We start from the raw sequence: 14,170 nt of genomic DNA, 5'->3' as shown, positions 1-14,170 counted from the left end.
CAGTTTTATATCCTCAAGGTTCCTCAATTCAATAAATTTGTCAGGGTTGCCACTCCACAAGATGTCTTTGAAAGGAAATGCTCCCATTATGTCGCCGCGAGATATTGATCTTCGTGAACTACGTACATTTTGGTTTCCGTGTCGTGTCACATTCTGGAATCTCGGATTATGCGTCGGAAGAGAGCTGGATCCAAGTTACTCATGCCAAATATTCTTCTCTCCCCTTCTGACATGAGTCTGCCTTGCCGACTGCAGCATTACCAGTTCCTAGTTCGACCTGAATTTTCTATGACTATTAACAACACTCAGGGACAAAGACTTTACCGCTGTGGGGTTTTGCTACCCACCAGCGTCTTCACACATGGACAGCTCTACGTCATTTCAAGCTGAGTTAGAGATGCACTGGACTTGAGAATGTTTGCCAATCAGTCACTAGATCCAGCACAGTTCACGAGGTGGTATCCAGCAACAGAAGCTACACCCACAGCAGTACTTCACCAGAAATGTAGTATATAATGAGGTTATATGGTGATGCTTGATTACGATATGCCAAACAGGAACGTGTGGTATTATTTCAAAGCAGCACTTTAGAATTTATTTTTCTCTGAAATAACCTCATGGTGGGGTCCCGGTATCTGGCCGTATGTACATTAACATTTGACTGAAACATCTCCTCCTCACAAACTACCTGACAGATGGACCAAATTTGGTAGGATGCATCAGGACTGCAAGGTTTCGTGGTGTTTCCCCTCCCCCCTCCCCCCTCCCCTCTCCCCCCCATACCCCTCCCCCTCCCCCTCCCATCCCTCACCCTCCCCTCTCCCCCCCATAACCCCTCCCCCTCCCCCTCCCATCCCTCACCCTCCACCCCCTCCCCCCTCCCCCCCCTCCCCCTCCCCCTTACCCCTCCCCTCCCCCCTTCCCCGCCCCTCCCCTCTCCCCCCTCCCCCTCCCCCATCCCACCCCTTCCCATCCCTCACCCTCCCCATCCCCCCCTCTTCTCCCTCTCTCCCCCTCCCCCTCTCCCCTCCCCCTCCCACCCTTCCCATCCCTCACCCACCCCATCCCCCCCTCTTCTCTCCCTCTCCCCCCCCTCCCCCTCCCGCTCTTCTCCCCCTCCCCCCTCCCCCTCTTCTCCCCCTCCCCCTCCCCCTCTTCTCCCCTCCCCCCCTCTTCTCCCCTCCCCCCCTCTTCTCCCCTCCCCCCGGTTCCCCTCCCCCCTCCCCCCCATTCCCCTCCCCTCCCCTCCCCTCCCCTCCCCTCCCCCACCCGGCAATGCCGGGTACTTCTGCTAGTGAGGTTATATGGTGATGCTTGATTACGATATGCCAAACAGGAACGTGTGGTATTATTTCAATGCAGCACTTTTGAATTTATTTTTCTCTGAAATAACCTCATGGAGGGGTCCCGGTATCTGGCCGTACGTACATTAACATTTGACTAAAACATCTCCTCCTCACAAACTACCTGACAGATGGACCAAATTTGGTAGGATGCATCAGGACTGCAAGGTTTCGTGGTGTTTTACCCCCCACCTGGATGTGCCCACTATTTTGGAGGTCGACAAGGGAATTTGCCCCACATTGGTATTTCATTCAAAAATCCTCTCAGAAACCACCAGACAGATCCAGATCTCCACAACTACCTGAGCGATACGGACCAAATTTGGTACAGTGCATCAGGATAGTAAACTCTCATGGGATGTGCTCAGGTCAGGTCAGGTCAGTATTTTGGGAATTGTACTGGTAACATGTAACGCAGGGATACCTGCTGCGTAGTCGGGTTGTTGGTGACTAAACCGACAACCTTCACTGGCATTGCTAGTGGGTAGAGTGACTGTGACACCCTGCCAGGACCAAAAACAACACCTGACAAAGGGCAGATGAGCTCCTGTAGGGAGCCAACGGCCATCCAGTAAGGCGATGGTGTCTCCTAAACGGCACGCATCCGGTTTGGACCGGTTTGAGTCATACAAGAGACTTTTAAAATGGTACGTGCTGCTTCCTTGCTGGAAAAGGACAAAGCACGGGCAATCCCCATCGGTTGGCATCAATGGAGAGGTGGAAATGCCCCCACTGAGTACGGTGAGAAAAGCGGCACCATTGTTATGACGTCGCTGGTACCCAGAGTATCCCGTCAAAGGTCATAGGTCCGTTTCAGTAAGAGGTTTTTGTTACCGCGATAACTAAGGAATGGCTGAGCGGAACCAAGTCAAACTTGGCGCAAGTATGTATAATGATTTAAAGATAAATGGATTACATTATGGGGTCAAGAGGTCAAAGGTTTAAGGTCAAAGTCTGTAATAGGTCTATACATTGAGAATGGCTAAAGGGATCTAATACAAACTTGGTACATGTATGTATAATGATGTAAGGATTAACTGATTAGAATTTGGGGCCAAGAGGTCAAAGGTCAAAGTCTGTTATAGGTCTATAACTTGAGAACGGCTCAAGTGATCTAATTTAAACTTGGTACATGTATGTATAATGATGTATGGATTACCTGGATTAGACTTTGGGGTCAAAGGTCAAAGTCTGTAATAGGTTTATAACTTGACAACGGCTGAAGTGAATTAATTCACACTTAGTACAGATATGTATAATGAGATAAAGATGAACTGATTAGAGTTTGAGGTGACGAGGTCAAAGGGCAAAGGTCAGAGGTCATGTTAGGTAAAAAAATCTGTTGCTGAGTTAACTAGTGAACCAGTGATGGGATTTTGATCAAACTTGGTGCAAGTATATATTATGATGAAAAGATGAACTGACTTGATTTCGGCATCAAAGGGCAGAGGCCATATCAGGTAAAATGTGATGCTTCAGAACAGCTGGAGGGATTTAAATCAAACTTGGTACAAGTCCAGTATGTATGATGATGTCATAATGTGAGTGGAGGCATATCGGTCGACGTCGCGACGTGGAAGAGTGCCGTTTTAGTTATATATATATATATATATTTTAGGAATTCTTATTGTGATTTTCATATACGCTATATCATATACTGGATTATTTATTGACAAAGTTATGCTCCCGTTTTTAAAATACCTCCCAGATTATCTATGGCGATAATGAAAAGCTGGCCATTCCCAGCCGATCAGGACGTGCACTGATGGTTGATCTGCAGTCCGATACCGAGTATAACCTGGTCCTAACTGAACCAGGGCCCGGACCTGGGGGCTTACTGGGATTTGTGGCCTTGCATACAGCGCCGAACCTCCTGCCTGGGCGGCCACGTGTCCTTGGGCCATTGTCTGCCAGTGGAATGTTGGACTTGGGAATGCCCCGCATGAAACACACAACCCACGACAGGTAACTCCAATTATCCATCCCATTCCTTTATCCACCGCACCGTGAAATCACTTGTAGCACAGGTTCCACTACCGACATACAGAGTTGTCCAAAAATGTCAATGGCTTTTTTTTCAACATATAAAAATATATAGTTGGTTTAAAAAAATCACAACTACAGACTTGGCATTTAATATGGAATATTTTTTTGTGGGGGTGAACTTACTTTTCAAGATGACTTAGAACCAAAAGTTCATTGGAATTATGTTGAAATTATTCTAGATTTTGTTAATGTGACCTTTAAAGGAAACAAAAACCACATTTGACATTTCGAAGCAAATAAATTGATCCTTGAAAGTGATGTAAACTGATATCGAACTCAATTCACAGACAGTACTGTGTTAAACTTCTGTACGTTTTCCAGAAGTATCTCTTTATTTTGCACATTAGCCAAAAAAAATTTCAACAAAAACAAAAGCTAAATTATGACTGGGATTACACCCGGTAAAATTACAGTTCAGTACTTTGTGTATCCCCCACGAGCATTCAGGAGAGCACGTACACGTCGAGACATGCTGTTCACGAGATTTGACAAGGTTTGGACAGGAATCGCTTGCCATGCAGTGACAATAGCCTGCTGCAATTCACGCACAGAGGTAGGCTGCTTGTCCAAGTTGTCGATTTGATGCGTTAATTCTGCCCACAAGTTCTCTATCGGATTCATATCCGGGGACATGGCAGGCCATTCCATATGCTCTACACCATGGTCAGCAAAAAAGTGTTGGATCATGTGAGCACGATGATGCCGTGCATTGTCATCTTGGAAGACAAAGTTTCCTCGAAAGGCTGCACGAGCAAATGGAAGCAATGTTTCTTCCAGAATGACCCTGTACTTGAACTGGTTCAGGTTTCCATTCAGAATAACCAGGTCAGTTTTGCCCCCTGCATGAAAAGCAGCCCAAATGGTCACCCCACCACGTCCAGCTTGGACTCTTGGCACTATACAATCTTCGTTGTGGGCTTCATGCACTTGTCTGCGCACTCGGACGCGGCCATCTTGACGATAGACCAGAAATCTAGACTCGTCACTGAAGGTCACGTGATTCCAGTGTCCTGGCTGCCATTGACGGTGCTCTCTGGCCCACTGCAATCGGTGCTGGCTGTGTTGTCTGGTCAGGCGTGGCTTTCTCAGGGGACGCCTGGCACGATAGCCTGCTTGAACCAGTCGTTGGTTGACTAGCCTTCTGGATACAGGCACATTTGTCAATTGCTGCCACTCAGCCCTAAGCCGATTAGCTGACTTGGTACGGCCATTGCAGACTAACCAGTGCAGCTGGCGATCATCTCTCCTTGTGGTTCTGTGTGGACGTCATGGCCTCGGTATTGGAGTAGGGACACCCCTCTGAGCATTTCGTTTCAGGATCTTTGACACCTGAACTTGAGTGATGCCATACTGCAGAGCAATAGCACGCTGTTTCATGCCAGAATTTCGTAAAGCCACCACTCCATGACAAACAGCATTGTCAAGTTGACGGACCATCTCCAGAGGAAGCGGCAATAACTTTTGTAGACGTGCAGCAGTTGTTTTCCACTAATACAGAACGCAACAACCCTTATATACCCGATTGTGAAGCCAATCGTCAAATGTACCTGTCCTTACATTTTGTCATGCCACCTGTGATATAATACTGTTATTGACTTCTTGCTGCGAAAGACAATCAGTGACATGGTTCTTTCAACAAAGACATCACCGAAGGCTAAAATAAACTCACCAGATTGATATACTCAGTTCAGAAAGTAAACCCAAGTCAAGAAAAAAAAATATTCCATATTAAATGCTAAGTCTGTAATTAAGTGTACTTCTTATGGGTTTTTTATGGGTTTTTACCCGTGTTTATGGGTTTTTTTGTACTTTGGCATTTCTTGGACAATTGTATCTCATTTTGGGAACATTTTGAACACTCCACTTAGCTCAGAGTTATCAGACTCACCTTTGACTTGATATTCACACAGTAGCATGACATCTCACATGAAAAATGCAAACATAATGGGTACAATTATTTCTTACTTATCAGACATTTGTCTGCAATGCCATGACGAAGCTGCTCTGACTTTATTTTAGACGCTTTATTCAGAATTTCCTTTGAGCATTTAACGGCAGATTTGGTTTAATATCTCAAACAATCGAAGCAAACATCGTAACTCCATTGTTGGCGAAATAAAAAACGAACGCAGCACAATCCACCAGAGTCAATGTGTGTGCAACTTAGTCGTGGTCTGTCACAGGACCAGAAAAGCTTAATTTGACGATGTGTACAGCAAACCTTGTAACGGTATAACATGTCATAGGAATTCTCTCACCACACTTAGCTCTTTGACTTTATGATTTCTTTTACCTTTCTCCAGTTCATTCTTTCTGGTTGTAATACCTCTGGAGATCCATGGAGGGAGGGAGATTCCTTGGAGTTCTCCAGATCATATGCCCCTGCAGCAGGTACCTTTTATGCCCGTACTTGACCTGATAAGAGCCGTATGTTCATGAATAATCTCTGGCAACAAACTACTCTCACCGAATCATGCCACCACCTCAGACTATATAAAAACAATATCTCCATTAGCAAAGTTGCACGATTCAATATGCTTGTCTATGCTTTTTCTTAATAAAGTTCAGTCTATGACATTTATAACTAAAGCGCACTCGGTGAAGAACATACCTCCGCAAGGCTGAACATTTTACATTTTGTATCCCAATGATGGGCTGAATCTGGATCCAGACCTGAACCAATATCTAATCGGCTTCTTCTTGTCACCTAACCAGCTCATCCACCTTGTTTTGTCACAATTCGTCCACAACGTTTTGAAATATCGTGCTACATGTCGTTTTCGGCCCCATCTCTCAATGATGAAGAATCACTTGAAGAATTAAAAAAATTATCATATCTGGATTCGGATCCACAGCAAAATCGAATATAATAGTCCCCGTCACAAGCACAACCTGCCCGGCAGGTTTAATCCGAATCCCTCCACAACGTTTTGAGATATCCTGCTCACAGACAGAGGTGAAAATTTAACCGCCGTCCACCTTTGGTGGCGGAGGTAAACATGAACGGGTGTGTGTGTGTGTGTGTGTGTGTGTGTGTGTGTGTGTGTGTGTGTGTGTGTGTGTGTGTGTGTGTGTCGTTCGTTGGTTATCTCCAAATGGGGGTTTCGGAAGGTGGAATGGAGCTCTCCCTGGTCTTGGTGTGTGTGTGTGTGTGTGTGTGTGTGTGTGTGTGTGTGTGTGTGTGTGTGTGTGTGTGTGTGTGTGTGTGTGTGTGTCTGTGTGTGTGTGTGTGTGTGTGTGTGTCGTTCGTTGGTTATCTCCAAATGCGGGTTTCGGAAGGTGGAATGGAGCTCTCCCTGGTCTTGGTGTGTGTGTGTGTGTGTGTGTGTGTGTGTGTGTGTGTGTGTGTGTGTGTGTGTGTGTGTGTGTGTCGTTCGTTGGTTATCTCCAAATGCGGGTTTCGGAAGGTGGAATGGAGCTCTCCCTGGTCTTGGTGTGTGTGTGTGTGTGTGTGTGTGTGTGTGTGTGTGTGTTTGTTTGTTTGTTTGTGTGTGTGTGTGTGTGTGTGTGTGTGTGTGTGTGTGTGTGTGTGTGTGTGTGTGTGTGTGTGTGTGTGTGTGTGTGTGTGTACCCATGCGTGCCATCCAAGCATCGTCGGTCTGTCAATCTATTAGCAAATGTGAATTAATTGTCTTCATCATAATTATTGAACAATGTTGGAAATGTAAGTTTGTTTTTGGAATAGATGTTTGCTGTTTGGATTGTCTGACTTGTTTTAATGATGCTATGGTGTAACAACCTCTTATATTATCCTTTATTTTAGGATAATATTAGTGGTTGTTGCACAAGTTGTTGTTGCAGGAGCTGCTGCTTTTTTTTCTACAGGGTCAAAAACTCATGAAGAGCTGAAGCACAAACCACTCACACGTGCAAAAATACATAGGACAACACCGGACTTGATTTCAGACAAACAATTACCAAGCATTGGGGAATAGTGACGTCACATCTCAGAGTGCTCTGTTTACCAACTTTGCCATTTTGATGACGCATGTTTTTTTTTCTTTTGTGTCTCTCAAAATCAGTATACAAGTTGAAGGTGTTCTTTAGATCTCCGGTTAGATATCAACAAAGCAATAACTCAAACCAAAAGTCACTATTATTCTCTTGATGGGAATTTTAATAGGACGTGGGCAAGAGTTCCATATTAATTGTCATAATGATAATTCCTGTGCACCAATGGCCACAACCTGTGCTTCCAACACTTTAGTTACAGACTTGTGCATTTTGACAGGGGAAGAGGAATCAACCAGAGGGAATAAGTAGCTGCTGCAACAGTTAAAACACCATCATGGCCATGAAAATGTGCACAAATCAAAATAACACATTTGTAAAAGATATTGAGAAAAGAAAATTTGTTATTGGTAATTAATCATGCATGAATTGCTGAAAACCTACATATGGTGTTTTTTTTTGGGGTAATTGAATGCATTTGGGACCGTGCACTACAATATGCGGCACTTGATCTGGGGTATGTGGGGGAGATGTTTCCCGGAGCGTTGTAGTGTCATGGGGAAGGGTGTCAGAACCACAGTCATGTGACGCCATCTTATTCATGGGCACAGTAGTCTTGTATTTCCCTTCGCCATCACAGAACATGTCAAGTTATAACGACCTTGCTTTCGGTTGAATTCGTCCACAAATGACTGAGATGCTGTTCAAATCATGAATTTGAATCTACGAGAGGACGTTTCTGAAAAGGAGAAAGTAGGAGGTTCATCGAGAAGTTAATTTTATTTAATTTGGATGGTTCTCAATGGCTGAGCTGTCGGACGCCACCAATTAAAGATAAATAAATTAATAACTTGCCGAATGGAACCTCATCTTGATTTTAAAATGTGACATTGTTCTCATTTAGGGAGTCATGTAATTTTTACGGTAGGGTCAGGCAAACGTGACCGAGCATCACGAGGGGAGTGGGTGTCAAAAAAAATTCTAAAAAAAAGATTTTGTGTACGGCCCTTTTGTAATCAATCCAGGCAGTACATGCTGCCGATGCTTCAGAGACCTAATTTTTTGTGATATTATTGACTGGACAGTGCAGAGTCTCTAATGTTTAGCTCAGACATTTTGCACTCAAAGGCCTATCATGGCAATATAGAGAACTTGGTAGCATGTGGTGGGCAAAATAAATGATCATTCTTTTTCAGTGGTCTATAAGCATGGGCACCATCATCAAAACGCAAAAAAAAAAACACAAAAAAGATTAAATTTCAACGTACAAATTATGACGGCACAGCTACGATGCCATCATACGTGTAACACATGCCTTGCTGTTCCGACATGTGTGTCTATGCGGTTAGTTTTGCACGATTCCAGCAAATGGAGACCTACAGTATGTAACCCGACACAGAAATGACTTACTTAGCTGTGCTAGTGGAGGCGAGGTGTAAGACCTTTCTCTCATCTAACATTAATGCAACACCAGCACCAGTAAGGTTTTCCTCTTCTCAGCCGTCATGTAAAATAATAAAACCTGAAGCCCAAAAAAAAATACATCTCCATTTCAAACTTGATTTCCGTGAAACCTCTCTTCCCAACCGGACCTCCAGATTTTACCTCCGTCTCAGCCTGGGGGACCCTCCAACCTTGCTTGGCCTGGTGCTTATGCGACAGCACACTTTAAAGTTCTTCCTGACCGGATCACTGTCGGAGATGGCTTCAAGTATGGTGGCCTCATGAATCCACCACTCATCAGTGGACGGGACTATGTCTTTTTCCTGGTCGCCCGACTAACTGTGAAAGATACGGTGAGACTTGTGGTTCTCGGTCACATTTTGCAATTTGATAAAATCGTTGAAACCTAATTTGGTAAACATTTCCTCCTTTAGAAAATTAAGGTGGAATTTCTGGATGAGATATATTGAATACTACGTACAGGGCTTTTGAAATGGTGTAACCCAAAAGATTGAAAGGGAAGTGATATGTGAGGTTTGTGAATCCACTGGCACCAGTAGGATTTAAATCAATCTTAAAATTATATTTACTATTGATCATGTTGGGAGGGAGGGGGCAGACGGGTGGGAGCTGTGAGGGTTGTTATAAATATATATTTTTGTTTGGTTCCGAAGCCAATTTTTTTGGTTGGTTCTAAGGCCACTAGAGATATTGTACTCCATTTTTGCATCTATTGGTAAATGGGGAAGTGTATGCGTGAGCGTGGACGTGCATCCGCCGCCTGTCTCGTATTAAAAGGAAATGCTTGGAATTCAAGACCTCTCATCCATGGATATTTATCGTATTCCTCTATTTTGCCGAGCCCAATTTGCAACCAGTAGCACAAAAATTATGGTTAACCATTCTGAAACTGCCTCTCATATAAATGCTCAAAATTATGTTTCATAGACTATTTCAATCACAGATTTCACACGAGCAACGGCAGGTTAAAAGTTCCCTGTGAGCCAAACCAAGTCACTGTAAACACACACACACATCCACACATACACACACACACACACACACACACACACACTCACACCACATGTGTGAAAGGCCTCCTTAGCATTCGTATTTCATTTCAAAAGTCCTTTATTAATTACGTCATGTCCTGATTTATCATTCATTGATTTTGATTTTTTTATTATTTATTATTTGTCCACAAAAAATGGAAAATTGCACTGTCAAACAAAGCTCACAATCATGGTATAAAATATTGTACAAATGCAGTTGGTGGTTTAATGAGGCTTTGATACTTATGATTGATTGTTCCCCCAGTTCATTGCCTGAGGCTGACGTAATTGCTTCGAGGCATAAGCGAACTCGTCTTTAAGCTGTCGAGTTTTGCCTCAATTCCCCCATCTTATTGTAGACTATTATCCTGGTGCTTTGAAGGTAAGGTGTTGCACAAAAGAGTACGTCACCCTTTGGAGGAGACATCAAGCCGGCTGTCCCATCTGCTGCCATTCACATTGTGGATGGTTAAAAATCCAGACCATTGTGCACCGCACCGTATCCCATTTCGAACTTCCTGCCCAAATCTGAGAGGGCACTGCATCAGTGGCACAGCCTCGCCTCACAATTGTTGTGCTGGTTGCATCATTTACCGATTGAATCCCAGATTCATGATCGAATCATAGTCAGATATGCTTTTGATAGATGGAAACAGTCCCTGAGGTTGTCAGCAAATGTTATATACCATGTATATTAAGGGAAAGGGAAAATAGACGTATCACAGTGTTATGTTTAAACTGGTGCCGGAGTATGAAGCAAGTGTTTAAATGGGAACACCAAAGTTCCACACACACTCCCAACATGACTAGGCTACGTGTGTTTTCGTGAAAATTTGATCCCAACTCAGGCCTTTGCCGTTATTCAAAGAATCATTCTGGAATATTCTCGGATTAAAATGTTGTTTTTTAAATTTTATGAGTAAACGGCGAGGCTCAAAGGGTTAATAGAATGTGAGATAAGATAACAAAGAAGGTATGGGAGGGTGGCGGTGACATGGGCAGGAGTTCCAATGGGAGGTGGGCCTGCAATACCCAACTTTTGCACCTGATAATGTGGAGAAGTTTCTGGCAACCCTCGACTCTAATTCTGCAGTTGAACCTGACGGCATCGGCTCACGTGTCCTAAAATCGGGGGCAGGGGAGATTGCAGAATAATTGGATTGATGAGTGGGATAAGAGGTCAGGCAGAGGAAAAAAGTTTGGGCAGGAAATGAGGTTCGGTCCCATAAGGAGTTTTGACAGGTGACTTTGCCTCTTTGTAGCAAAGAGAGTGATAAGAATTAGGACAGCAGGAAGTTATTGAGTCGGCCATCGAGGGAAGGAAGAACGATTGAACAGTAAGCTGGATTTTCTATCACTGTGAACGTGAGAAGGGGATTGCAAAGATAGTCCTTTGAAAAGTCACAAGGGACAATAAATCGGTGAATTCGGGTGTTTTGAGCGAGAAGAATCAGAGTATTATTACTCAAGATCATGTAGGCCTAGTTGTTTCATGAGCATTTGTTTATGGTTTCAAGAACAGCCTCCTTGCTGGTCTTGCACCCTCTGCTCTTTCCATTCGTTGTCCCGCCATCCCCCATCACTCCCCTTTGGCATCTGCAGGGTCCACGTGGGCCACCATCAACCCCCTTCCATTGAAACTCCCAAAATCCAGAATCCCTGCTCACCTCCTCTCATTCGTTCCTCTTTTTTTCCCCCACCTGTGAAACCAACTTCCACATCCTCTTCAATCTCATTCTTCCTCCAGGTCTTCAGGACAGCTATTCACCACCATCCCAGATCATACACCATCCAAAAGCAGGATTTTTTTAAAACCTCGTTAACTCCATTCTCTCCATCCCCAAGTCCACCTCCTTCCAAATTTCCAGTTTTTCTTTTCTGAGAGTTTGCTTCTGCATCCATCTTGCCCAGCCCACGCATCCTCCCACGCCCATTATTGGGCCAAGTGTCCCTATATTTTTGTCCTTCTACCCTGCTGTTGGTGCTTCCCTCCCTCTCTCTACTATTCCTATTGTTATATTCAGCGTCCTGCTTTAGCTCTTCCATGAGCCTTGACTCTATAAACCAAAATAAAGCGAAACTTCAATAACTTCAATTCTTCCATACCAAATAACTTCAAATGCTTTAACTAACTTTAATTAGTTCTTAATTAACTAAGTTATTAATTAACTTAATATTTAATTAATTATGTTATTAATAAGTTAGTTTAAGTTATTAAGTAATTAAGTTATTAAGTAAATAATTAATTAAGTTTAATTAGTTTAAGTTTAATTCGTTTAATAACTTTAGTTAGTTCAATAACTTTAATAACTTCAAAATAACAATAATAAATATTGAATAAATAACTTCAATAACTGCATGTGGTTCTGTAAAGAAGCGTAGGTACCTTGTGCTGTCACTTCAACCACTCAATACTATCTATAATGAGGTTCTCAGGCCGACAGGCTAGCATGTAGGCCTGGGCAATGCCTTCGGGGCCGAACTTGCATCCAAGAGACATGGCAGGATTCTGACAGTCGAGACATGTCTGCTGATGTGACCTGGCCATGTGCTGTGTTTCTGATGTGCTTCCGTGTCCAACTGGTTGGGAATAAATGGTTTGTCACAATTCTTCCAGATTGGACCATCAGGAAATTCGCCAACGTCAAGGTGACAATAATGAGATGACAATGCTTGTTGTTACATTAAAGTTTCGGTCGACAAGATAAACCTCGTACTCATTGTGCTTCACCTCCTGCTGGGAACATCCAGAATGATCATTATAAGTACATGAGCGACCCGAACAGATTTGCGACTTTAACACATCAACTTTCAAAATACTTTAAAACTATCGTCCATTTTGATACTTCCTTCAGATTCCCTACACTCTTGTTTCTTTTATTACTTGCAAAATCAAAGATTTCTGAAGTGTATCGGTTGGTCTTGTGCGTTATTCTGTTTGTTACTTGGCAAAAAAAACGTTTTTTTGACAAGTATGTTGATCACGCTGGTTTGTGTGTGTGTGTTTGTGTGTTTGTCTGTCTGCTCACTTATACTTGCACTTGCGTACAGGTCACAATTTTAAACCGATCTTCACGAAACTTCACCAAATGGTAGAGTTTATGGTCCGACAAAATCCCATTTATTTTTAAGGTCAAAAGGTCAACATAGGTCAACAACATTTTCAAATTTCTAAAATCCTCAATTTTCATCTGATTAACTTGAAACTTGAAGAGGATTTTCATATCAGTTAACTGAATTCACAAACCACTATTTTTGAGATCAAGATAGGCCAAAAGGTCAACATAGGCCAAATTTCTAAGTTTGACAATTTTTATCTGATTAACTTTAAATTCGAAGACTATTTGCATATCAGGTCACAGAATTCAACCACCAATTATTTGTGCGGTAAAAAGGATGCTCTACTGAGTGACATTCTACTTTGTTCTCTTTTCCACATGTGTTACGTGGTCCCCTCGGTGAATACCTGGTCTCAGTGACCCCCGGACCGTGAGAGGAACTTCGCCAGAAAGCTGTATTATATATGCGCTTTCGCCACGCAATCCATATGAATTTCACCCAAGAGACACCTGACGTTCAAGGATATATTTCAATGGCAATGATACCATACAATTTCAATGACACAACCACGGAGATTTTCCCCGAGCAATCAACAATACACAACCATCCACAATATTTCAATGACACAACCACGGAGATCTTCCCCGAGCAATCAATAATACACAACCCTCAACAATTCTCAATCCACAATCAATTCCCTATGATTAAGATGGCCATCTTATACATGTGTGTCCCGGTGAGTACTCACGACACCCTTTTGGTCTCGATCCCGCACAGTGTCTCTGGGCCCCTCCTGACCAAGATGATGGTCGCCGTCGCCGCACTCGGGCGGTTGAACGAACCCCGGGTGGACGTGTTTCCACCGGGCAGGTATCGTACCAGGCACCGTGGCTGCAGCCCCTCGTGGCCACGCGAAGCGGATACGGTAGAGCAAGCCAAACCCCACGCCGCTTGCAAGGCACGTTAGGCCCCAACGTGCGACCCGCACGCGTCTGTTTGGACGGTGCCGCGAACAATGCCAGACGCGGGGTCGATGCACGGCCCCACGTCAACTTGACGTCTCCACCGGGCAGGTACACGTCCCGGTAATTCCTCTCGCCAGACAGGCTTCGGAACGCCGCTGTTCCACGCAGCGCAAGGTCGATCCCACCTTTTGTCGGAGCGGGGCGAGGAAGAATAATACTCGTCCTTTTTTCCTCGTGTCTTTTCCTCTTCCGTTTCCGGTCACTTCCGTTTCCGGCCACTTGTTCAGAAGGGCTCCTGACCCTCCAATCA

At 43.9% G+C, this 14,170-nt stretch overlaps 2 protein-coding genes across 3 annotated transcripts in view; both read left to right on the top strand.

Moving 5' to 3' along the window:
- MED8 (mediator complex subunit 8) overlaps positions 1-14,170 on the top strand; it is a 313,799-nt gene that overhangs the window by 40,081 nt on the left and 259,548 nt on the right. The window lies entirely within an intron of this gene.
- The window catches only part of LOC137424305 (receptor-type tyrosine-protein phosphatase delta), a 413,851-nt gene that overhangs the window by 253,308 nt on the left and 146,373 nt on the right, over positions 1-14,170 (top strand). Inside the window, exons 20-22 of the mRNA XM_078772183.1 lie at positions 3,052-3,308; positions 5,693-5,780; positions 8,939-9,136. Coding sequence (XP_078628309.1) covers positions 3,052-3,308; positions 5,693-5,780; positions 8,939-9,136 — 543 coding nt within the window. The remainder of the gene's footprint in view (positions 1-3,051; positions 3,309-5,692; positions 5,781-8,938; positions 9,137-14,170) is intronic.

The sequence above is a fragment of the Myxine glutinosa genome, chromosome 1 (assembly GCF_964187855.1).
Source record: "Myxine glutinosa chromosome 1, kmMyxGlut1.1, whole genome shotgun sequence".
NCBI classification, from domain to species: Eukaryota; Metazoa; Chordata; class Myxini; order Myxiniformes; family Myxinidae; genus Myxine; species Myxine glutinosa.
The sequence above is the reverse complement of the archived record's forward strand: the minus strand, read 5'-3'. Positions and strand labels throughout refer to the sequence as shown.